Consider the following 25680-nt stretch of genomic DNA (forward strand, 5'->3'; position numbering starts at 1 on the left):
ATCCACTGTCTTGCAAATCCCTAGGGACGGCGAGGCTCCAACCTCACATCCCCAAAGGGAAATAGCTCTAAACTTAATTTTAGGAAGAGAGGACTGCGGCCCTCTTGATGTTGTCAACTCCCAGGACCTAAATGCAGAGATGAGACTTCTTTTAAGCATTGTCAACCGGGTCCTATTTCCTAAAACCGGTCGCTTCGATTTTGTTTCGGAGCGAGATTTAGTTATAATGCACCATATCCTACTAGGGATCCCTCTAAACCTCCCTAGACTCATGCTAAACTACATTGCCCTATGTCATAGGTACTCTAGGTTTAGTATACCCTATGGCATGATCTTTACCTTAGTGTTTAAACACTTCAAAGTTTCCATTCCATCAAATGAACCTGCAAAGGCCTTGAGAAACACCGACTACTATAATGAGGGCACAATGAGAAGAATGGAGTTTCAAAAGGTAGATGGGTCGTGGGTCAAGGTTCCAAAAAGAAAAGCACAAACCATAGAGCCTGAAATCCCACATCATGAGTCTGACCATCACTCTCCTCCACCTAGCCACATGGACATCCCTGATATTCCATCCAGCTCAGCTGGACCTTCCACATCCATGCCACCACCTCCTCCAGTCAGTGGGCCCTCCTTCCTATCAGAGGATCAGATGCGCACCTTAGCATCTGCCATTTGCCAGCAGATGAGGGAGGAGATGAGATCCATGATCTCCACAGAGCTGGCCCCCATCAGAGCTTCACATGAAGGGCTTCTACAAGAGATGAAGGATATTAGAAGTCAAATTGAAGCTACAACACAAGAAATAATTGGTGTGGGTGCCACCCAAACCATCAGATCATTAGAGCTCAAGGACAGCTTGAAGAGCATTTCCAAAAGTCTTCAAGAGCTAACAAAGCCAGATGGCAATGTGAGCACCTTAGTTGCCCAACTCAGAGGAAGAATTGAAATGGCAACTATAGAGTTTGAGGCACTTGTGGCAGGATTCCACAAGTCACAGGGAGATCACTTCAAGACCCTCATGGATTCCATCAATGCATTCATAGATGCAGCTTGTAAGGCTTATGCACAAAGTACAACTAGTAAGCCCCATGAGCAACGTCGCCGATGATGGATATCTTGTAGGATCTTCTTTTTGTAAATCCTAGGCTATTTTGAAACACTTTTGTATTAGAAATCAATACTTGTAATGATTTCTTCTCTTTGACTATGTACTGACTTCAAAGGTTCACAATGATACATGAATACAATCTCTTTTGAAAAATATGTGTACATTGTCAACTTTGTGGATGTATTTCTGTGAATATGAATGTGCCTCTTGATATGTCATAAGAATCTCAAAACATACATTAAGTATTTAAATTTGGCACAACTTATCAAAGCATATGAAACAGGGGGAGCACAACCTGAATATCAAAGGGGGAGTAAAATGAATGAATTCTACTATGAATTGAGTTTTAAGCACCTAAGGATAATTTGTCCCCTTCATTGTTGATGACAAAAAGGGGGAGTAGAATATTGAATATGGATATTGAAAGGGGGAGTAGAATTTTGAATATGGATATTGAAAGGGGGAATAGAATTTTGAATATGACTATTGAATATGAAATGCAAAATTTAAAATTCATACTTATTGGCTTTAAGATAATTGCTAAATTTTGCTCTCAATTATATTTAGCATCAATATTTCATTTTAACTTGATTCAATTTAAGTTGATATGCTAAATTTACTTAAGAGCTATTAAGATCAATCTTATGCATAAGGAAAGAACTGAAAATTGAATATTCTGAATTAATGCACATTGTAAAACTGAGCAAATACTGTGTGTATGTTAATTTTCAAATTTTGCATATACTCAGTGTTTTGTCATCATCAAAAAGGGGGAGATTGTTGACCCCCTAATGGATTTTGTTGAATGCAAAACACTAGAGTAAAATTCCATTATATCTTATCTATTTAATTGAGGAATTCATGTGTTTTATTAAGAATATTGCTAAGAAATGTCTAGGCAAGTTCCCATAATTTTTATGAATTTATTGAAGATTATTTTGAGCTAAAGAAAAAGTTCAGGGATAGCCGAGACGTCTCCTGATAGTTTCAGAGACGTCTCTGGCACAAACAGGAAGAACTAGCACAAGCCGAGGCGTCCCCGGCACCTGCCGAGTCGTCCCCGCGTTAGCGGAGTCGACTCTCTCAGTAGCGGAGTCGACTCTCTCAGTGGCGGCAGAAAGGCGTTTTTCAAGGGATATGCGCGAGACGTCCCCGCTGTACGCGGAGTCGTCCCCGCAAGTAAAAAGGTGACTTCCCGAGTCGTCCCCAAGATGGCGGAGACGGCTCTCTCAGGGTTTTCTAGAGAATGGTTTTTTTCGGTGATAAGGAAGCGGAGTCGACCCTGAGAAAGCGGAGTCGTCCCCACGCATAAAGTGCAGACAAGCGGAGACGTCCCCTGAAAGAGCGGAGTCGACTCTCTCAGGAAATTCCAGAGGACATGATTTTCGGAGATAAAGAAGCGGAGTCGTCCCCAAAGCAGCGGAGTCGTCCCCACTCAAAAAGCGCTAACACGCCGAGACGTCCCCGTAAAGTGCCGAGTCGACCCCAGATAAAGTAAAAAGTAAAATCCTGTAGGCGAGACGTCTCTCGTTGTAGCGGAGACGTCCCCGGAGCGCCTGGGACGCGACTGACAGCTTTTCAGGTTTGGTTTTGAATTTCAAATCCTTCTCTTTTTGTTTCTAACGGCTATATTTGCTTTTTGGGCTATAAAAGGGACCTCTTAAGTGGTTCTCAACAACTCTTCACCAACCAAAAAGCAAGATCATTCAAGAGAGAAGTTAGAAAGGAAAGCTCAAGGGAGTGAGTGCATTCAAGAAAGGAAATCAAGTGCTTTTAAGTTTCCCAAGCGATTTCAAGCTCAACCACTCTCGTGCGCTCGGGATTCAAAGCTCACACTCGATCCTACGCGCTCCACATCGGAAGAATCAACATCTCCCACGCTTCCAACGGCAAAAAGATTCTTCCGGGTTAAATTGTTCATAATTGATATATTTGCTTTTTAGAGCTTTTATTCTCTTTTGTAAACTCTTTGATTGTAGTGCTTGTTCAAGTCAAGGGACTTGGAACAAGGGAAAGGCGTCCCAAGCCTAAGAGAAATTGGGGGTTTAGGGTTTGTTGTGAGCCCGGTGTAAAACAACGAGTTGGGTAGTGAACTCGCAAAACTACCGTACTGTAATCTTGGATTATAGTGGAAATTCCCAAAGGCGCTTTGGGGAGTGGATGTAGGAGCGGTGAAGGCTCCGAACCACTATAAAACCGTGTGTTTGTGGTTGTCTCTTCTTATCCCTTTATCTTTGCTTTAGTTCATATATTTGTGTGTTTTACTTTTAAATTAGCCAAAAAGTTTTAAAACACCCAATTCACCCCCCTCTTGGGTGACCATCTCTGGGCAACATGGAGCGTGATCAACACCAACCAAGGCAACTCAGACGGAACCCCGTTCACACCGCAGTGCCAATCGTTCTCGGTTTGGACCACCAGCAACAGTTGGCGCTAGAAGGAGGGCCCGAATCTCAGAACGATCGTAATGGCACGGCGAGGTGGTCGTGGAGCTTCCAATGCTTCCGGTCGCGGGGCCTCTCGCGCCTCTGGCCGGGAGGCAGCCGCATCTCCAACACACTCTCAGCAACATTCCACCGCCCCACCTCCCATTCAGATGGTCGAAGCCGCTCAGTTCGACCAGTTAGCCCAGCAGGTTCGCACCCTCGCGGAGGCAGTGCAGAACCTGCAGGGTGTGATGTCTCGAGCGCCGCAGCGGGCCCAGGAGCCACTGCTCCCGGAGTGCTCACCTGTCCTCCTCAACCCGCGTTCCTTCCTCTCCCATGGGGAGGAGCGCCGGCGCGAGGAAGATTCTCGAGCACGGTCCGTTCTGCCGGGACCTTCTCATCGGAGCTGCGCGGGGTACGAGAGGCGGACCCGGGCGCGTTCCCAGACCCCCCAGTCCTCGAGGAGCCCGCACTCCAGTCGGTCCCCCTCGCGCCGCTCCTTGTCTCCCACCCACCGGTCGCGCTCCCTGGACCGGCGGGTGGATGATCTCCACAGACAACTCCAGGTCCTGAAGGGCCACTCCAAAGATCCCTTCGCCGACTTGGAGATCTCCTCCCAGCCGGCGCTTGCCTCGAGGATCCTGCGGACCCCAAATCCGCCGGGGTTCAAAATGCCGGCGATCGAGCCCTATGACGGGGCAGCGGACCCGCGGGATCACGTCGAGAGTTTCAGGACCCTTATGCTCCTCCACGGAGCATCAGATCCTCTCCTCTGCAAGGCCTTCCCGGCGACCCTCCGTGGCCCAGCTAGGGCGTGGTTCGCCGGCCTGGAGGCTAACTCTATCCAGTCCTTCGACCAGTTCACTCGCCTCTTCATCAGCCATTTCGCCGTCAGTAGCCGGCGGCGACTGGTCTCCGACTCCCTCTTTGATGTCCGGCAAAACGAGGGAGAAAGCCTGCGGGATTACCTTACCCGCTTCAACAAGGCTACGCTGGAGGTCCGGAACCTGAGCCAGGAGGTGGCTCTTTCAGCCCTGAAGCGTGGCTTCCGGAAGGGCAGACTCACCTTCTCCCTGGACAAACGCCTGCCGCGGAGCTTCCCGGAGCTGTTGTCTCGGGCGAACCAGTATGCGGACGCCGAGGAGGCGGCCGCCCACCGGAGCAAGGAGGCCGCCGAGACCCCTCTAAAGCTCGGGAAGAAAAGGCGAAAAGAAGCACGCCAGAGGAGGAGCCCGACGCCTCAACGTCGGCGCAGAAGCCCATCACCGGCGAGGAACCACGGCGCCCCACGCCCTCGTTCTCCGCCCCGACGCTTCAACCGGTACACCCCACTCCTGACTCCCCGGGCCCAGATCCTTATGGAGATCAAGGGGCGGGAGGACCTCCCGGTCCCGAGACAGATGAAGAAGATCCCTGGGAGGAGGCCCTCTCGGGCGTACTGTGAGTACCACCGAGACCACGGCCACGACACCGAAGACTGCTTCCAGCTTCGGGACGAGATCGAGGCTCTCATCCGCCGAGGGCGTCTCGGTTGATATGTGAACGACCGACGTCCCCCCGCAGACCCGCATCCGGCCGACCCGGCCCCTCAGGAGCCTCGGGAGCAGAATCGACTCGTCACGGGCGTGATCCACACCATCACTGGGGGCTGCTCTCGGCCCGTGAGGAACGCAGGGGGCTCGGCGGAAGCATCAGGGGTGGCCGTCGCGAAGAGGCAGAGGGTCGGAAATGTAATCACTTTTTGTGATGAAGATGTAAAGGGGGTTCAGACCCCCCACGATGACGCCATGGTGATCTCCCTCACTATGGCGAACTATGATGTAAGGCGTGATCTTGTGGATAGTGGAAGCTCAGCTGACATTTTGTTTTACGAGGCCTTCCAAAAGATGAGCTTGTCCCGACAATTGTTGCACAAAACATCCACCCCCCTCATAGGATTCACTGGAGACGCTATCTCGGCCGAAGGTGTCGTTGAGCTGCCTGTGACTGCGGGCGTTGCACCCGCAGAAGCCACGGTGCGGCTCGGGTTCTTGGTCGTCCGTGTTCCCTCGGCCTACAACGCTATCCTCGGACGACCCGGACTGAACGCCCTTCGCGCGGTAGTCTCTACATACCATTTGCTCATGCGGTTCCCCACGGCGGCCGGGATTGGAGAGGTCCGAGGTGACCAACCGACCGCACGGCAATGTTTCCTAGCAACTCTCAAAGGGAAGAAGCCCGTGGAGGCCCTAAGCGTCGAGTCCCTTGACGCCAGAGACGAGGTGGCTTTGCGGCACGGGGAGCCGGCCGAGGGTGTGATCGAAGTTCCCCTCGAAGAAGGTCGCCCGGACCGGACGATCCGGGTCGGTGCCAATCTCGACTCGGAAGCTCGGGCCCGGTTAGTGGAATTCCTCCGAGCCAATGCCGATGTATTTGCCTGGTCGGCGGCCGATGTACCTGGGATCGACCCGGAGGTCATTTCTCACGCCCTCAACGTCGACCCGACCCACCGACCCGTAAAGCAGAAGAAGAGACACTGTGCCCCGGATCGGATCCGGGTGGTCGACCAGGAGGTAGACAAACTCTTGGAGGCAGGCTTCATAAGGGAAGTGAGCTACCCCGAGTGGCTGGCAAACGTCGTACTTGTCCGGAAGGCGAGCGGAAAGTGGAGGATGTGCGTCGACTACACCGACCTGAACAAGGCGTGTCCCAAGGATAGCTTTCCGCTTCCACGAATAGACCAACTGGTCGACGCGACTTCCGGATATCAGCTGCTGTCTTTCATGGATGCCTTCTCCGGCTACAACCAAATAATGATGACTCCACAGGACGAGGAGAAAACTGCTTTTATAACAGACCGGGGGCTGTACTGCTACAAGGTAATGCCCTTCGGTCTGAAGAATGCTGGCGCCACTTACCAGCGCCTCGTCAATAAAATCTTCAAGGAGCAGATCGGCCGGAACATGGAGGTGTACGTGGACGATATGCTGGTGAAGAGCCGCCATGCAGACCAGCACATTGCGGATCTGGAGGAGACTTTCGCCACCTTGCGGAAGTTTCGCATGAAGCTGAACCCAGCGAAGTGCGCCTTTGGTGCTTCGGCCGGGAGGTTCCTCGGTTTCATTGTCAACCAGCGGGGGATCGAAGCCAACCCGGACAAAATCAAGGCCATCCGAGATATGTCCCCTCCGACCAAAGTGAAGGAGGTTCAGGAGCTCGCTGGAAGGGTTGCCGCACTCGGACGATTTGTGGCGAAATCGGCCGAACGCTGCCAACCATTCTTCAAGGTGCTGAAACGCCCGAAAGACTTCCTCTGGACGGCCGAATGTCAAGCAGCATTCGACCAGCTCAAGGAATACTTGGCGTCTCCTCCCCTGCTGTCCAAGCCGCAAGAAGGGGAGATGCTCTATCTTTATCTGGCGGTCTCCTCAACCGCAGTCAGTGCGGTACTGGTTCGGAAAGAGGCAAAACTTCAGAAGCCTGTGTACTACATCAGCCGAGTCCTGCGGGATGCCGAGACGCGGTATACGAAGGCTGAAAAGATCGCCTTCGCGCTGCTGACCGCGACTAGGAGGCTTCGCCCCTATTTCCAGGCTCATTCTGTCACCCTCTTGACCGATCAACCACTGCGGCAGATCCTCAGCAATCCTGAGAATGCGGGACGGCTGGTGAAGTGGGCAGTAGAACTTGGTGAGTTCGACATCCGCTACCAGCCCCGACCCGCCATCAAGGCCCAGGTGCTCGCGGACTTCCTCGCTGAGTGCACGGTGCAGGAGGCGGAACCTCGGCCGCCGGAAACACCCAGCCTCGACCTCCCGATCTGGACGCTTCACATCGATGGGTCGTCGAACCCCGAAGGTGGAGGGGCCGGGCTGGTCCTTACCAGTCCCGAGGGAGTGATAGCCGAGTATGCCTTGAGGTTCGGATTTCCAGTGACCAACAACGAGGCGGAGTACGAGGCCCTAGTCACGGGACTCAAACTCACCAAGGAGCTCGGCATCCGGCGCCTGAAGGTCTTCACCGACTCCCAGCTGGTGGTCGGACAGGTCCGTGGGGAGTTCGAGGCCCGGAGCCCGACCATGCAGAACTACGTCCAGAAGGTGCAAGCACTCATTCCCGACCTCGGCAGTGTTGACATTCAGCAGGTCCCAAGAAGCGAAAATGCCAGGGCCGATAGGTTGTCCCGCTTGGTGGGCGCAGAGGCGCACAACTTGTCGAGGGCGATCTACCTGGAAACTCTGGATGCCCCGAGCATCGGCGAGGCTGGAGCGGTGATGGCGATTGATCCGGAGCCGTCTTGGATGGACCCGCTCGTCGCCTACCTCACCGAAGGGATCTCCCTGAAGACGAAGATCAGGCTCGGCGACTTGTCATGAAGTCCGCCCACTACGTACTCTATGAAGGGAGGCTGTATCGGACCTCGTTCACCGCCCCCCTCTTAAGGTGCCTCCGCCCCTCGGAAGCGGCCTACGCCCTCAGCGAAGTCCACAAAGGCATCTGCGGATCGCACTTGGGGGCTAGGTCCTTGGCGCATAAGATCATGAGGCAAGGCTACTATTGGCCGACCTTGTTGGAGGACTCAAAGGATCACGTACGGAAATGCGACGCCTGCCAGCGCCACGCCAACGTCCAGAGAGTCCCCTCTGTCCCCTTGGCACCAATCACCGCACCCTGGCCCTTCGCACAGTGGGGAATGGATATCCTCGGACCATTCCCCGTCGCTTCGGCCCAGCGGAAATTTTTGATTGTCGCCATCGACTACTTCACCAAGTGGGTGGAGGCAGAGCCACTGGCCACTATCACGGAGGCACAAGTCCGGAAGTTCGTGAAGAAGAACATCATTGTCCGATTTGGGGTACCTCGGGTCCTCATCTCGGATAATGGTCGACAGTTCGACAACAAGCATTTCCGTGACTTCTGCGAGGAGTTCGGAATCGAGCATCGGTTCATGTCTGTGTCGCATCCCCAAACCAACGGCGAGGCCGAGGTCACAAATCGGACAATCCTCCAAGGTATCAAAGCGCGAATCGGTCGGACGGGGCAAGCTTGGGTCGAAGAGCTCGAGAATGTCCTTTGGGCGTATCGGACCACGCATCGGACCCCTACCGGGGAGACGCCTTTCAGCCTAACCTATGGCACGGAAGCCGTTGTCCCCGTGGAGCTCGGACTCCCCTCACCTCGGGTGGCCGCGCACCGACCCGAGGCCAATTCGGAGCAACTCCGAGGGAACCTGGATCTCTTGGAAGAAGCGAGGAAAATGGCGCAGGTTCGGATGGCGATGTATCAGCGGAGGGTGGCCCGATATTACAACTCCAAGGTCCGACCGAAGCTTTTCAGAATCGGAGATCTGGTGCTAAGGCGAGCTAAAGCATCTCAACCTGCGGAAGGTGGGAAGCTAGCGCCAAATTGGGAAGGTCCGTATAAGGTTCGCTGGGTAAACCGACCTGGCTCCTACCAGTTGGAGGCCCTAGATGGTCGAGAAATTCCAAGGAGCTGGAATTCCGCTAACCTGCGGATGTATTACCAGTAGAACGACAATGCCAGAAAGACAGTTCAAAAATGTACAACACTTTTCATTCCAATAATTTCTGGTTACAATGGCGTGCTCGTGTGATTACAAGGAAGTCCCAGAGGGGAATTAGGGTGTAAAGAAAGTAAAGAAGAGGTGGAGACTCCGAGGAACTGAAGATCTGGGATCTCGAAACCTCCATCCGAAGCAGCTGCAATCCTGCAATCCCGCCGGAAGTGGGTGCTTCCAACCGGAGGCGCCATCGACGTCTCACGAAAAAGACGAAGAGCCGGCGCGGATGAAGAAGAAGTGGACGAAGGAGAAGTCCACACTGCTCCTACCCAGAGGCGCCATCCACGCCTCACGAAAAAGACGAGGAGCCGCCGCAGAAGAAGCTCCCGCTGCCTCCAGGGGAACGCCACCTCCAAGGGATATTCCGGTCCTCCCCAGTGTTAGGGGAGAGAAGGAATGCAAGGGAGAAGAGCATATGGAGGCGCGGTCCCGGATCAAGCGTCTGGCGCAGAGCTCAGTCGGGAGGCTGAACTTCAAGGAGGGGAGATGTGATCCCGGATGAAACGCCTAGAGCGGAGTTCCGCCGGGGAGAACCTCCTTGTTGATCCCAGATGAAACGGCTAGTTGGCGGAAGTCGCGAAGGGCGCGCCTCCCGTTCCTTCGGCAGGAGTCTCTCAGCCATGCGCCAGAGAGGAGGTCCACGATCCATGGCAACCTGAACAGCTCCGGCTTGGCAAACTCCATCGCACCTGCACCTGTATTTATAGCCAAACTGCGGCCCTCCGGTCGTTCCGATGCGGGTGGCTCCCATAAATGCGGGCGCATTGAATCCGGAGCCGTTTCGGCTCTCGAGGCGTATCTTCCCGCGATTTCCTAAGCGTCATTCTCCTTAATCGCATTCTTTGTGCAGGACACTCCGGGTGGCATGTACCCCTAGGTCCACGTATCTCCGCTCGCGCTCAGGCCGCATCCGCCTCAAAGAACGCGTGTATCGCGGCCGCTTAACTGACACTCCTCGCAAGCAGCAACTGGTAATCCGATTTTCCAGGTAACGCATTAATTAGCGTTTAATGCCCTTCTGGTGTTCCCCAGGCGACGCTTGGAGAAGAGGAGAAACGCGATCGCAGCTGGCCACGGAGAAACCCCGCCGGACGGCAAGCGACAGGCGCACGACCAGCGAGCGGAATTTCCCGAGGCTCGGCCCTCGGATGCCAGGCTAACCCGATGGTCATCCCGGGAGCAGACTAGCCTGAAGCCCCGACCGGTCACCTCGGCTTGCGCCAGCCTTGGTCGACCAACGAGCGGAATTTTCCGAGGCTCGGCCCTCGGATGCCAGGCTAACCCGATGATCATCCCGGGAGCTGACTAGCCTGAAGCCCCGACCGGTCGCCTCGGCTTGCGCCAGCCTTGGCCGACCAACGAGCGAAATTTCCTGAGGCTTGACAACCCTCAGATGCCAGGCTAACCCGATGATCATCCCGGGAGCAGACTAGCCTGAAGTCCCGACCAGTCGCCTCGGCTTGCGCCAGCCTTGGCCGACCAACGAGCGGAATTTCCTGAGGTTTGACAACCCTCAGATGCCAGGCTAACCCGATGATCATCCCGGGAGCAGACTAGCCTGAAGCCCCGACCGGTCACCTCGGCTTGCGCCAGCCTTGGTCGACCAACGAGCGAAATTTTCCGAGGCTCGGCCCTCGGATGCCAGGCTAACCCGATGATCATCCCGGGAGCAGACTAGCCTGAAGCCCCGACCGGTCACCTCGGCTTGCGCCAGCCTTGGTTGACCAACGAGCGGAATTTCCCGAGGCTCGGCCCTCGGATGCCAGGCTAACCCGATGATCATCCCGGGAGCAGACTAGCCTGAAGCCCCGACCGGTCGCCTCGGCTTGCGCCAGCCTTGGCCGACCAATGAGCGGAATTTCCCGAGGCTCGGCCCTCGGATGCCAGGCTAACCCGATGATCATCCCGGGAGCAGACTAGCCTGAAGCCCCGACCGGTCGCCTCGGCTTGCGCCAGCCTTGGCCGACCAACGAGCGGAAGAGTCTCCTGAGGCCTAGCCCTCGGATGCCTGGCTTAGCGCCGGAAGAATTTCCTGAGGCCTAACCCTCGGATGCCTGGCCTAGCGCCGGAAGAATTTTCCGAGGCTTAACCCTCGGATGCCTGGCTTAGCGCCGGAAGAATTTCCTGAGGCTTAACCCTCGGATGCCTGGCTTAGCGCCGGAGGAATTTCCTGAGGCTTAACCCTCGGATGCCTGGCTTAGCGCCGGAAGAATTTCCTGAGGCCTAACCCTCGGATGCCTGGCTTAGCGCCGGAAGAATTTCCTGAGGCCTAACCCTCGGATGCCTGGCCTAGTGCCGGAAGAATTTCCTGAGGCTTAACCCTCGGATGCCTGGCTTAGCGCCGGAGGAATTTCCTGAGGCCTAACCCTCGGATGCCTGGCTCAGCGCCGGAAGAATTTCCTGAGGCCTAACCCTCGGATGCCTGGCTTAGCGCCGGAAGAATTTCCTGAGGCCTAACCCTCGGATGCCTGGCTTAGCGCCGGAAGAATTTCCTGAGGCCTAACCCTCGGATGCCTGGCCTAGCGCCGGAAGAACTTCAAGAGTCAGGAGTCGGCGAGACGCTACCAAGAGTTAAAAAGAAAAAGGATGAAAGCGAGATGAAGAAACATTCAACTTGCATTAACTTTCATTGTTTCAGGGCCGAGACCCATACAACTTGGCAAAACGCCGACATACAAAGAAAAGGACAACGAAAGGTACAGAAGGTCAGCTTGGAGGAACCCCCGGGTCGGGAACGTCGGGCTCGTCCGCAGGGGGTAGGGAGGCGGTTGGAGAATCAGCAGGCAATGGCGCCGGAGAGGAGTCGAGAAGGGAGATCCCACTCAGGTCAACTTCGGGGTACTTAGCCGACACCCTTGCCAGGCCTTCCTCGAAGCCTAAGATGAAGGAGTCGGACCCCGCGTCCGACGCGTCACGGACGAACTCGTCAGACTGACGATAGGCCCGTACCGCCTCCGACATGTCACGGGTGAACTCGGCGGACTGACGATAAGCCTGCACCGCCTGACGCCCGATCTCCGCACTCTTCTCGGCCAGCGCCGCCTCTGCTCGCTCCGTAATCTGAGCTTTAGCCTCCAAGACCTTCGCCACAATCCGGTCGTCAGCCTCGGAGGAGACCCTCAGCAGATTAGCCTGAGCCTCCTTGTGCTTCGCCTCGGCAGCAGTGCGAGCGGCCTCAGCTTCCTCCAGGCGCGAATGAAGCTCTTGGTCGTTCGCCCGGGACTTCTCCAAGGCCGACTCCAATTCGCCCAGTTTGGCTTCAAGAGACCGGGTTCGGTTACGGGCGTTGTCGGCAGACCGCTGGGCCTTCTCCCACCTCTCTCGATAGTCCGCGATCTTCCAGGACTGCTTTTCAGCTCGTTTCTCCGCCTTCTTGATCCCGCTTTCGAGGCCCGAGGCGACTTTGAGTTGCTCCTGAGCCTCCAACAGTTGCTTCTCGAGGGTGGCGAAGCCGAGTGCCCGCTCTTCGGCCTCCCGGAGCCTCGCCTCGAGGTCCCCGGTCGTCCTCCCCGCCGCAGCTTGGCCTCCCTCTTCCATTGCTTTCAGTCGGTCCTCGGCCTTCGCCAGAAGCCCCGCCTGTTCCTTATAGCACTCCTCCAGACGGATCATATACTGGGCGAGCTAAGAGATAGGAAAAATGAGGGCGTCAGGCGGAGATCAACAGAGCCAATAAATGATGAAAAGCGGCCAGAAGAACACTCACCGACATAAGACAGACGCAGCTGGCAGCCCCGACGTCAGGGACCCTCATCTCCCGGACCTGCCTACGGTCCTTCTCCAGCAGCACCGTTTCGATGAGGTTTCGGGCGCCGTCGGAAGTGAAGGCCGACCCCGACTTCTCCCCGGAGCCGGACGGTGGTTCTGCAGCCTTACCCTTATCCATCGCCTGGGGAAGAGTCCTGCTGATCGAGCTCGGGGTGGGGGTCGCTCCAGGAATTAACAGGGTCCCGCTCGGTCGGGGCCTCGGCGCGTCCCTCCTCGTATCATCCGGAGCCGACCGAGTCGAAGGCCGGGCTGGGGACCGATCACGTCCGACCCGTCCGTCTCGAGCGGGCTCGGATGACACCTCCGGAATAGCGGCGGTCTCACCACCGGAGGGCTGATACAGTGTCAGCTGCCGGTCTGCGCCCGCGGCGTCCCCCTGATCGGTGGGCCCGGACTCGTCGGTCGGCGTCGGAGTCGCTTCCTTGCGGGACTTCTTCGCCGGTGGGGCCCCGCTCGGAGGAGCTCGTTTCTTCCTCCGGACCGCTTCCAGTAGGGACGATCTACCAACAGCCGGTCCCTTGTCCGACCGCATGACGTCGTCAATCTCTGCAACAAGGACGAGATGGTCGGAGGCTGAGAAACCGAAGGAAAGAACGAGACGAAAGAGGAGAAAAGAGTCAAAAAAGAAATGGTGGCGGGCTCACGGTCGGCGGGGACCGAGCTCAGACCGACATTCACCAAGGTATCCTCGGAAATAAGGCGGGCCACCGGGGGGAGCCGGCCCTCGGCAACCAACTCCCTCAAGACAGCGACGCCATCGGATTCCTCCCTCGACAGCCTCGATAGGCCGATCGGGGACTTCATCGGCGTCTCCCAGGTCGCCCTGATTCCCCAAGAGGGATCCACATCAATGAAAAAGAAACGCTCCTTCCAGCCGTGAATGGAGGAAGGAGCCTCCTTGACGAGGCCGCACCCTCGCCGCGCCGCAAAGCACCACCACCCTTTGTCCTGGGGGTGGCCACTCAGGCTATAGCATTCCCAAAAGACATTCAGGGTGGTGGGGACCTCGTGCATGCGGCAGAGAACTTGGAAGGCCGTCAGGGCGCGCCACGAGTTCGGCACCAGTTGCGTCGGCGCCACTCTTAAACCCCGGAGCACCTGCACGACTAAGTCCGAAGGGGGAAAGCGGAACCCGGCCTGGAGGATGCCCTCATTGATGGCGACCTTCCCTGGAGGAGGATGGGACATCCTCTCCTCAGGCCCCGGGAGCGTAACGTTGCAGGCTTCGGGAAGGTGGTACCGAGCCACGAATCTATCTAAGTTTTCGGCGACCAGCTCCGACTTAATGCGGTCTGCTCTCACTTCGCCCATCCCTAATGGCCAATAAATCTACGGTCAGGACGGGGTCAAGAAGGGGGAAGAGACCGGAACGACTGGAGTACACTAGTACAAAAGGAGAAAGTATGGAGAGCCCTAAGTAGAAGAATGGGGCAACTCACCGGAAGAGAAGGAAGAACGGCTCCGAGAGCGTCAAAGGAGGAGCAGGCGAACAGTCCGACGGCAACGACGGCAGCGCAAAGGAGAAACTCGAAGATGTCTGTAGAGAGAAAGGCGGACGGGGGAGGGCCCCCGGTTAAATAGGCGGAAAGGCGGGTGACGCCTCGGTGACGCCAGAGGACGCCTGGCTGCCGAAGGGTCGCTCGCGCCCCAAAAGCGAATCGGCGCCATTAAGGAAGGATGTCCGCCGAAATCCGCAGACTGTCAGGTCAGCGACAACCGCCATACGCCATAAAGAAGGCGGGAAGCTCAAAGAGCGCGCGCCTTTCTGAGGGATGGTGGCAATCTCGAAGCATCACTCCCTTCACCCGTTCCCCTTCTGGTTCCAGGCTCGGGAGTGGAGGGCTACTGTTACGGGGGAACTTAGCCACCATGCCCCACGTGACCGGCACGCGCGCCCAGGAAGACTACGGCAGTCCCTTGATCCAGCAATCCGACCCCGAGTCGGATATCTTCGGCTCTGCAGCCCGACCCCGAGTCGGCTGCCCCTTGATCCAGTAATCCGACCCCGAGTCGGATATCTTCGGCTCCGCAGCCCGACCCCGAGTCGGCTGCCCCTTGATCCAGCAATCCGACCCCGAGTCGGATATCTCTCGACAACGACAGGCTATTCCCCAGAGGCACCCCGCGGCCTCCTGCTCCACTACTCCCTGCAACGGCTGTATCCGATGCTGCTCCACGATCTCCTGTAACAGCCGTACAAAGCGGAGCTCCACTACGCCCTGTCATGGCCGTACCCAACGCTGCCCCACGACGCCCTGTAACGGCCATGTCAGTGGCCACTCCATCGTGCCCCACGATGACGAACCCCCCTGGAAAGACCCCCCAGCCTGGTATATATGCGGCTGGGGGGAGAAGGGGGGGTAAGCAATATCTTCCAGAGCATTCTCTTACTTGCTACTATCGTCTCTACTTCTCCTCCAATCTCCTCTGACTTGATCGTCGGAGGGCCCCCACTACCCCAGTGGTGGTGCGAGGCTTGCTTGCAGGTTTCCCGGTGGAAGGTGGAGCGTGATCAACACCAACCAAGGCAACTCAGACGGAACCCCGTTCACACCGCAGTGCCAATCGTTCTCGGTTTGGACCACCAGCAACACATCCGTTTTAGCAAAAAAAAAAAGTAAATTTTTTTATTAAAAGTAATATCGGATATTTTATATAATTTTTTAAAAAATAATGCTCAACTAAATATAACTATTTTAAGATGTGCAATTTTTCTATAGTTAAAATATGCAAAAACTATTTTAAAAAATTATTTTATTAAAAAATTCTTCTCATAAATCAAATAAATTTATAAAAATATACTATATGATAGCTGTCTATTTTCTAATCATGATCATCAAGCTCTGCATTGGGTGCACACCGCAAAGCATGGTAAGCAACCATGCTCCTCAGCTATTTTGTTTTGCATAAGGAAAGAAGGATGATGCCATTTCATACCCAAACAAAAACAGATGTAACCCTAACCCAAAACCTAACCCTGGTAGTAGGTTTGGGAGAGCGTGAACCGTGAAGGCGAGCACCGGAAAAGCGTAACGTGATGAGCTGCAAGCCTGCACCATTTATTTGTTAATTTCTTCTTTTAGTGTCACAGCATCTTCCCGCAATATAATAATAACCCCAACTCCCATTCTAGGCTCTGCACTGGCTATGGTCACTTCATCCAAGAGAGGCAACAGATGGACTACTTGGCAGACTAGAAGACCAGTCCACCCTTCCTTCTTCCCTTCTCTCTCCACCACCAAGTACTGTGTTTCTCACAGCTCAGCTTTCCCTCCAGTCCTAAAGCTTTCCCTCCCTAGAAAGAAAAAAGAGAGGGAGAGGGGGAGGGAGATTTGGGCGGAGTGGTGGTGAAGCTGCAACCCAGCAATGGGAGCTCAAAACTCACTGCCATCCGTCTCCTGGCCGCTGCTTTTGCTCCTCCTCCTCCTCCTCCTCCTTCCTGCCGCGCAATGTGGAGTCACCTACGACCGCAAGGCCGTCGTAATAAATGGCCATCGGAGGATTCTCATCTCGGGCTCCATTCACTACCCCAGAAGCACCCCAGATGTATCCCATCTCTTTGCTTCCTTTGATTTCACCATCTTCTTCTTTTCTTTTCTTTTTGTCCCTGGCTTTGTACTTAACTGGCATTTTATTTTTTCTTGGTTTCTGGGGTAGATGTGGGAAGGGCTGATACAGAAGGCCAAGGATGGAGGGCTGGATGTGGTACAAACTTATGTGTTCTGGAATGGTCATGAGCCTTCTCCTGGAAGTGTATAATTTCTTCTGTCTCTCTTGTTTTATTATTATTTTTTAGTAAGATCTGGTTTGCCGGATTTCTTTTGGATTTGTTGTTATGGGATCTTTAATGGGAATGCGTTTCTTTGGGATTGCAGTATAATTTCAAGGGGAGCTATGATTTGGTGAGGTTTATAAAGACAGTGCAGAAGGCGGGGTTGTATGTCCACCTCCGCATCGGGCCTTACATTTGCGGGGAGTGGAACTTTGGGTACTCCTCTTCTCTGTGCTCACACACCTCTTCTTTGTTAGATCTTCTAAAGACAAGATGACCAGCTTCTTTCTTTCTTAGGTTTTTTTTTTTAATTTTCTTTTCCTTTTTCTTGTGTAGAGGATTTCCAGTGTGGTTGAAGTATGTTTCAGGCATCAGCTTCAGAACAGACAATGAACCTTTCAAGGTTCTTTTCCTTGTTCTCTGCATTTCCATACTTCTCTCATTTTCTTGTGCTGGTTGAAAAGATGCAGAAAGATTTTGGCCTTGTTTCCTGGAATTTATTTAATTTGTTTTGCATGGTTTGGGCCTTCTTTGCTTTCTAAATAGATTCTCCATTGGCAATTTATTCTTATTTGGTGTTGCAGACGGCGATGCAAGGATTCACCCAAAAGATTGTGCAGATGATGAAGAGCGAGTCGCTATTTGCGTCGCAGGGTGGCCCAATTATACTCTCACAGGCATGGCTTTTCTTCTTCTCCCTTTTTTTCTTTTCTGAGGAATTTAAGGTCTTCTTCCGAATACTCTTTTCATTTAGCCTTTGGCTCTGGGAGATCTATTTGTCTTATAAAATATTGTGAAAAAGAAAATTTTAAAGAAAAAATCGAGTTTTTTTTTGGCTGATCTAGAGGTCGGTTGGTTCATGGGGTGCAGATTGAGAATGAGTATGGACCAGAAAGTAACGCATTTGGTGCTGCTGGTCATGCATATGTGAACTGGGCTGCTAAAATGGCGGTTGGTATGGGAACAGGTGTCCCCTGGGTGATGTGCAAGGAGGAGGATGCCCCAGATCCAATGGTAGGAAGACTTGTTCTTTCCTCTCTACATTTTTTTGTGCCTATATGTCTTACAAGCAAAGTTATATGGTATTGAAGCTAGGGTCCTTTACCTCTGCTGGCTAATTAAGGTGGTTTCTTGGTCTTGTTCTCCATGATCTGATGGCGGTGTTTTTCTCATTTAGTTGCTAATACACCTTCTGTGCTCACTATTTGTTTCACATGATATTATTTGCTGCACTCTCAGCGAGGCACATCTAGTTAGTGTATATGCAGAGAAATGGGAGACTCAGTATATACCGGCTGTCTCGTATTCTTTTCATAATAAAGTAGCATGGATGCCTATGCCACATCTCCCAAACTATGGATGCATGAGCTCGGTCAAAAAAAAATTTTGGGATTATTTTTTGTCATTAATTTAGTTTTTTAGATTATAACTGTACTTAGTGCAGACTAGAGTGATGATCTGACCAGAAAGATGGTCCTTTAACTAGTTTGTGGACAATATGCTGAGTTGCGCAATGTTTATTAAACACTGAATTTTATAGTAAAAATAATATATTTTTTCTTTCTTGTTTTGTGCCATGTGAAGAGTAGTCTAAATCTGATGGAAAACCGATGTAATAGATCTCTAGGCTTTCTCATAATCATGGTTGATGCTGATTGATAATGTGTTAGAGCTTTTTTTTTTTTTTTCTTTCTCGGACGAAATGTTCAAGCCTCTTGTTGTGATTTTTATTTATTCTTTAAATTTTGGCAACAGATAAATGCATGCAATGGTTTCTATTGTGATGCTTTTACTCCCAACAAGCCTTACAAGCCTACAATGTGGACTGAAGCTTGGAGTGGCTGGTAAGTTGTTTCTACAGTTATGACAGGCTCAACTTTGAATCACAGACCATAGAGACTTCATTTTGGACATAGGTTAAAAGAATGAAAATTCCATCATTGTGTATAGATTTCATCCTAAAACTACTGGAATAGGTTTTTGATGCTACAGAAACAATTTGAAAGGAATTGATTACTTCAAGCTGAACATGAGTTCCTTTTCCTTTTGGTTCCTTGCGATTGCAGGTTTACAGAGTTTGGGGGCACTGTTCGCCAGCGACCAGTTGAGGATCTGGCATTTGCTGTTGCACGCTTTATACAAAAGGGTGGCTCCTTCATTAATTATTACATGGTTAGAAAAGATCAATTGCTATGTGGGTATTTTGTGCTTGTGTGGAAATCTGTATCAGTAAAAAGGTGATATTCAATGCTTGTTTGCTACAGTATCATGGTGGAACTAATTTTGGTCGTACAGCGGGAGGTCCCTTCATTACAACCAGCTATGATTATGATGCTCCTATTGATGAATACGGTAAGAAAAAAGGACCAAATTTTAGAGTCTTTTTTATGATTCCTGCAGTTTCTTCCAGATTTTCTTAATATTGTTAAATTTCACTGTATTGTAAAGATCATGGATCGGCCTTTTCTTAAATAATAATTCTGTCCATTTGAGCTCTGTTGATCAAATTATATCAATTATACAGTCTAATGAAATGGGCAAATATTGTTATCAATGGTTGTTAATAAGTCAAAATTATCTATTTTCACCCTTAAAATGAGAAGAAAAGAAATAGCAGACTAAATGCTCATTATTATAAGCAGTTATTGATCATCAAAATTAGCTCTTATCATCCATAAATGTAAATAAAGGGAAATTACTGACTGAACGTTAAATTTGTTTTCTTGGTAACATTTAGTTGCCTGGGGTATAGTAAGTGATGCATGTAGACTATGGTAGCTGTCAGATATTATACCAGGTTTCTTTGTATTTTCTAGTTTTGTTAAAAATATTTGAGGAGATTTGCTTACATGTTTTCTGTTATCTGTAACATGATTTGGTCTAGTTTTCTGAGATTCTACTATGCAGTTTGAAAATGACGTGCTGTTTTAAAAAAATTTAGCTAAAACACCTAGTTTCCATTTCCCAATCTTCACTTATATGATACTTTCTTTTTTCCTTGCTATAGTAATATAAATGTGGCAAACTTTGATTCTACTTTTGGTTGAGGCTATGCATATCTTTTTTCCCCCCTAATGTGGACTACTGGTAATGTCATACATTCTGGCAAATGGCAGGACTTATCAGGGAACCTAAATACGGACATCTGAAAGAGCTCCACAAGGCCATCAAGTTATGTGAACCAGCTTTAGTTTCTGCTGATCCAACTGTTACTTCTCTCGGAAGTTATGAACAGGTATGTTAGATTTCCCTTTTCCGGACAGTCAATTATTTATTTGATACCGCTATTTTTTTTCTGGATATTAAGATGATTTTTTACCTTAGTTTGTCTAACTATGTTTTGGCATTTTAGGCTCATGTCTTCAGTTCCGAATCGGGACGCTGCGCAGCTTTCCTTGCAAACTACAACCTTAATTCTGTTGCAAGAGTAATGTTTAATAACATGCACTACAATCTGCCTCCTTGGTCAATCAGCATCCTTCCTGACTGCAGAAATGTAGTATTCAATACTGCAAAAGTAAGTCACACATATCTGTTTCAACTTGCTTACTCTTTTTGTCAATGTTGTTTCATGTCATTAAATGTCCATGATATGCAGGAAAAGCCACTTTTGCATTACTAGATACTTCCATAGCCTAATTTCAATTTACAATTAGATTATTAAAGGTCGCATACTGAGAGGCAAAAGCTATATTGGTTTTACCCAAAATAAAAATTCCTCTGTTTTCATTGCAGGTTGGTGTTCAAACATCTCAAATGCAAATGTTTCCTGCTGACAGTCAGTCCCTTATGTGGGAGACATATGATGAGGAGGTTGCTTCATTGGAAGATAATTCATTGATCTCCACAACTGGTCTTTTGGAGCAGATAAATGTTACCAGAGATGCCAGTGATTATCTATGGTACATTACCAGGTGAGATTGGATCAACCTTCTTATCTGAATGTTAGAGATATAAAGCATATATAGAGTATCAAATTTTTGCTCGTTAGTTATCACTTCTTATTGCCAGATTGTTATTCATAATAGTACTTTGCGGTTGTTTGTATATAATATTGGGTCATCGAGCGAGTCATGCCATTGAATTCTGTATGGAGGAACCCTCCAACATGCTGAACTGTACTGAACTACAAGCTTGCATGGGTTTTGGGCCAAGTAAATCATAAAATAGCATAGGCTGTAAAACTCTTGTACAGCCTATATCTGTACATCAGATATAAAGTCTTGTACCATGAGATAGAGAAAACTCTTGTTTTTGTCTTTCACAGTGTTGATGTAAGTCCTGCTGAAGGATTTCTACGAGGGGGTCAACTTCCTGTTCTGACTGTGCAGTCAGCTGGTCATGCCCTGCATGTCTTTGTCAATGATCAACTCTCAGGTATATTATCAGATAAGTAATTCGTTTATTCATGCGATCTTAGTTAGCTCAACGCCCAACAATCAAGATACTAAAATTGTGACCTTGCTATGCAGGTTCTGCTTATGGAACCAGGGAAAATAGGAGAATCACATATACCGGCAATATCAATCTTCGTGCTGGATCTAACAGAATTGCACTGCTAAGTGTCGCTGTTGGACTGCCAGTTAGTTACTTTACTGGTTTCTCCATTTCATTTTCTGATTACTGATATTGGTTGTCTTTTCAACTCAACCTGAATACTTAATCCTCTTTATTGTCCTATTGTGTGTGAAGAACGTTGGGGTGCATTATGAGTTGTGGAACACTGGAGTCCTAGGTCCTGTGGTGCTACATGGAGTTGATGAAGGAAAAAGAGATTTAACCTGGCAGAAATGGTCATACCAGGTCATTTTTTTTCACATGATTAGTGGATTTTAAGTGGAAGGATTGATATGGATGTAAATGTGGTAAATCTTTATTGTTTTCATGATTATATATGCAGGTTGGCCTGAAAGGAGAAGCTATGAATATAAACTCTCTAGATGGCACTTCTTCAGTTGAATGGATGAAAGAGTCACTAGCATCTCAAAAGCAGCAGCCTTTAACATGGTATAGGGTAAGAAATGAGGCCTAGCCATGATTTGTAGGTCAGTTTCTATTTGTTTTTTTTTCTTGGTTCACTTCTTTTGCCTTTCATGATCAGGCCTACTTTGATGCTCCTGCTGGAGATGACCCACTGGCATTGGATATGGGCAGTATGGGTAAGGGTCAAGTGTGGATAAATGGACAAAGCGTTGGAAGATACTGGTCTCTATGGGCCCCAGATGGGGATTGCAAAGGATGCAACTATGCAGGGACATACCGATCACCGAATTGTCAAAGTGGTTGTGGTCAACCAACCCAACGCTGGTAAGAAACAGCTCGACAATTTTTCTGTGTTATGAACTTTTGTTTCATTATATTTTTTTATCATCCTTCAGAAATAAAGCCAACATTACATTCGTATTAATGAGCCAATGACATGTTTAAGCAGTTGGTTGTCACTGTTAAAATATTCTTCCACTCGGCTTTAAAAATATCATGTCTTTGGTGTTGCTAAGACTTGATATCATGAGGTCATTTGTTTGTTGTTAAGTCAGCTCCTCCCATAAATTTCATAGCATCTCAATGAATTACTACAGTTGATTCTATCTGCCTCAATGATGCCAACTAAATTAAATTAAATAAGGTGACCAAGTGTAGGTTACAATGAAGCCTTATTATGAAAGGTACCGATTTAGTTGATCAGCCAACTGTTAACTGGTATTTCTGGTGCTGTATCATAACCAAGCTCTATTGGATCACTGTATGACAGAGCAAATTTCTTAGAAAGATTTTATTACTTGGTGTAATTTCCATGGGATACTGAACTGAATCTTCGGTTCTACTTGAATTAATTATTGTTTCTTTTATATTTGATCAAGCATATTAAAACTAATTGTTGGATGCTCAGGTATCATGTGCCAAGGTCCTGGTTACAGCCAGCCCAAAATCTGTTAGTAGTATTCGAAGAACTTGGAGGTGATGCAACAAAGATTTCTCTTGTTAAGAAATCTGTGTCCAGTGTTTGTGCTGACGTTTCTGAGTGGCATCCCACAATAAAGAATTGGCATATTGAGAGCTATGGTCAGCCTGTGGAGCACCATAAGCCAAAAGTTCACCTTCGTTGTGCACCAGGACAGTCTATCTCAGCTATCAAGTTTGCCAGCTTTGGCACACCCTTGGGAACTTGTGGAAATTTCCAACAGGGAGCTTGCCACTCGACAAATTCGCACAGCACCTTGGAAAAGGTTCTTGAATGCTACGCTTCATCTTTCTATCTTCTGCCATATGCATATCTCTTGATATCTGCCTGTATTCTTAGCTGTTTATGCATATGTTCTGTTTTAGAGTTCTCAAACTGCTTGGAGATTTTCTTCCTACAAATTAATAAAAGTATAGGACAAGTCCATTTAGAACTCAAATGACATTGAATGTGTCCCAATTTATATGAGATTTCTGAAGATCCAATTTTAACTACTGTTAAGGTGTCATTGGTTGCTGCACATGAGATGTTAGAGCACAGAGCTCTTGCTAATACCATACGATCACTTGGGTGGACTGGAGAAATTGGTTATAACCAAAATCTACCAATAAACACAAATAGTCTTATTCATCATGTCTTATATTACCTGTACAAAAACAATTATGATGTCTTGCACAGTATGGACATATAGGGAGGTGTTAGATATAGAAATTGACATTTTTAGCTCTTGGTTTATGAGACTGATTGTGAATGCATTGTCGTCTATTTTAACAGAAATGCATTGGGCAGCAGAGATGTGCAGTCACGATATCCACGGACAATTTCGGTGGGGATCCATGCCCCAATGTGATGAAAAGGGTGGCTGTAGAAGCAATATGTTCCCCCACTGCTCAGCCATTATCATGAGCTTGGGAGATGAAGTGCAACTGAAGGAGGCTCTTCAATTGGTTTCGCTCTCGTGCAAACTGTACCCGATAGTAGTATAAGAGAGATTGGAAATAACTGTGAAGTGCGCATGTGCACACAAGAAAGGTGTGTTTGTTGTGTGTGGAGTTAATGTTGGTGGGAAAGATGGTAGATTTGTAGTTGAGTCCTTGCATTTATTTTTTGGTAGAGATGTCACTCCAGCTCCAAATTATTCACTGGTTTCCCAACCTTTATTCAGAAGTTGGTACCAGAAAGGAGAGGAGAAGGTGACAAAGGGGGCAAAAATTAAAAAAAAAAACAAAGGGAAGAGAGATGTGGATTGCATATTTGCTTTTATTGATGTCCTTTTTTTCTTATTCTGTGGAAGAAAGTTGTGATTAATGTCAGTTCACGATGTAAGGTTATTTTAAGCTTCGGTCTGATTGTGAAGATGCTAATTGATGTCATTTTTTACTTGTCTACCCCCAATTTATCTGTATTCTACAAGTGGTGTATTGGTGCTGAGATTTTTCTTTCTTTCTTTCTTTTGTTCCCCCTCATGATTTCTTAATATGAGGCTTACATGTGATGTGATGCGAGATAAAATTCCCAAACAAAAAATAAGAAAACAAAAACTAAAAATTGAATGAAAGAAAGAGTTCCATGAGGTGGGGTGCCCGCATAACTATGGACTCATCATATAGTAGTAGAGGAGAAAAACAATAGAAAACATTTCCGAAAACAAGGGGATGCATTCACTGTAGATAAAATTTGGCACTACAAGCATCATAAGACAAATATTCCAGGGAGTCCCTGAAAGATGTTTGCACTATGATGCCATGAAAAAACCCATCAAATCCATAAATACAATCTTAATCACCCTTGTAATTTTATCTCTGGATAGTCAGAACTCAAGAGAGCATGCCATCCTACGTTAGCATGATCCACATAAATAGTAAATTTTAACAAATTTATTTTATAGACTAGAGAAGTAGACGGTCCTCAAGAAAAAGGTCATATGTTCAGTAGAACTTCCAAAATTTCAGAGAAGAACGCAATAATTGCAATGATATTGGTTGTGTTACAATGTTGGTGTGGTAATAATTATTATGCTGGTACAACCTGCATGACTGCACTGCTCCTGAGGACAACTGAATTGGTCATGTTGCCTGCTGTCTTTTTCTATGTCAATGGTGGTTGTCTTGCGAAGTTATGTGATAATAATTGAGGCCTCGCTCTTGCTCTTGGTGGGACCTTTGAAGGCATGGATTGAGCTTGTGAAGGTATTTTAATGGAGGTATTCCTTTTCCTACTTTATTTCCTTGGGTACAGGCTGGATGAGGGAGTTGTCAGGTTCTTGTTGGATGGCTCTAAGGATGGGTGGTAGAGAAAGGTGACACGTGTGACTGTTAGTCTTGTTCCTTTTGCCTTTTTTTTTCAGTACAGCGACAGGCATGTTCTCCACCCAAGAGGTTGTCGGTGGCAGGAGACCTATTCTGGGCGTCTGTTTCAATCTTAAGGCCCAATTTAGCTAAAGCATGTAGGATGGCTAGGCTTGGGCTTAGATATTGTAAGTAATGGACCAGGCCTGACACAAGGCAGCCCAAGTTCACCCACTGCTTTGCATTTGTGAGGCGGTTCCGGTTGTATCTTTCGCGCGGAAGAATGATTGGTGAAGGCCCGCCTGGGCCCATCCATTTGACCCGCCCAAGCTCGGCCAGCGGCAGGGGCGAATTGTGTTCGCCTCGCATATCAGCCAAGGGAGTCTTCCTTCTCTCCCTCCGGCAATTTTGGCCGGGATAAGGAGTCCTAGGGTCACGAGGACCCTAGGGGTTCCTCTATAAGAGCGAGCTCCCCACCACCGTCGAGTGCCATTGCCCTCTCTTCTTCTTTTCTCTATTTAGAGTCATGGCATCTCGTTACCGTGCTTGCCGAAGTCGAGGTAATGCCCTAGACTTCTTTCTCTTTCTTTCTTCTTCTTATGCCCATGATTAGGAATCATGGCCACCAGCCAAGAAATTGGCCAGAAATCGACCGGCAAAAGGAGACCCCTTTTTTTTGCTTATTTTGGCCGAGTTTTTTTCCTCTTTCCAGCCACCAGCACTGCTGCCTCTTGGTGTCGGACCTTCAGTTGAGTTCCACGGAAAATAAAAAAATATTCAATTTTCCTATTTTTGG

At 49.4% G+C, this 25680-nt stretch overlaps 1 protein-coding gene across 1 annotated transcript; it reads left to right on the forward strand.

Moving 5' to 3' along the window:
* The first annotated feature begins 15766 nt into the window (after positions 1–15766).
* Positions 15767–23991, forward strand: LOC103720984 (beta-galactosidase 5-like). Its single transcript, XM_008810985.5, has 19 exons — positions 15767–16408; positions 16520–16615; positions 16738–16850; positions 16971–17037; positions 17219–17311; positions 17505–17648; positions 18390–18478; positions 18701–18806; positions 18899–18986; positions 19751–19869; positions 19987–20151; positions 20370–20548; positions 20902–21011; positions 21107–21216; positions 21327–21437; positions 21535–21648; positions 21736–21941; positions 22525–22861; positions 23371–23991. The coding sequence occupies exons 1-19, from the start codon at positions 16229–16231 to the stop codon at positions 23500–23502; spliced, it is 2559 nt and encodes an 852-aa protein (XP_008809207.3). The 5' UTR covers positions 15767–16228; the 3' UTR covers positions 23503–23991.
* The last annotated feature ends 1689 nt before the right edge of the window (positions 23992–25680 follow it).

The sequence above is a fragment of the Phoenix dactylifera genome, chromosome 5 (genome assembly GCF_051530095.1).
Source record: "Phoenix dactylifera cultivar Ajwa chromosome 5, Ajwa_hap1_PhDact_Kaust_v1.1, whole genome shotgun sequence".
NCBI classification, from domain to species: Eukaryota; Viridiplantae; Streptophyta; class Magnoliopsida; order Arecales; family Arecaceae; genus Phoenix; species Phoenix dactylifera.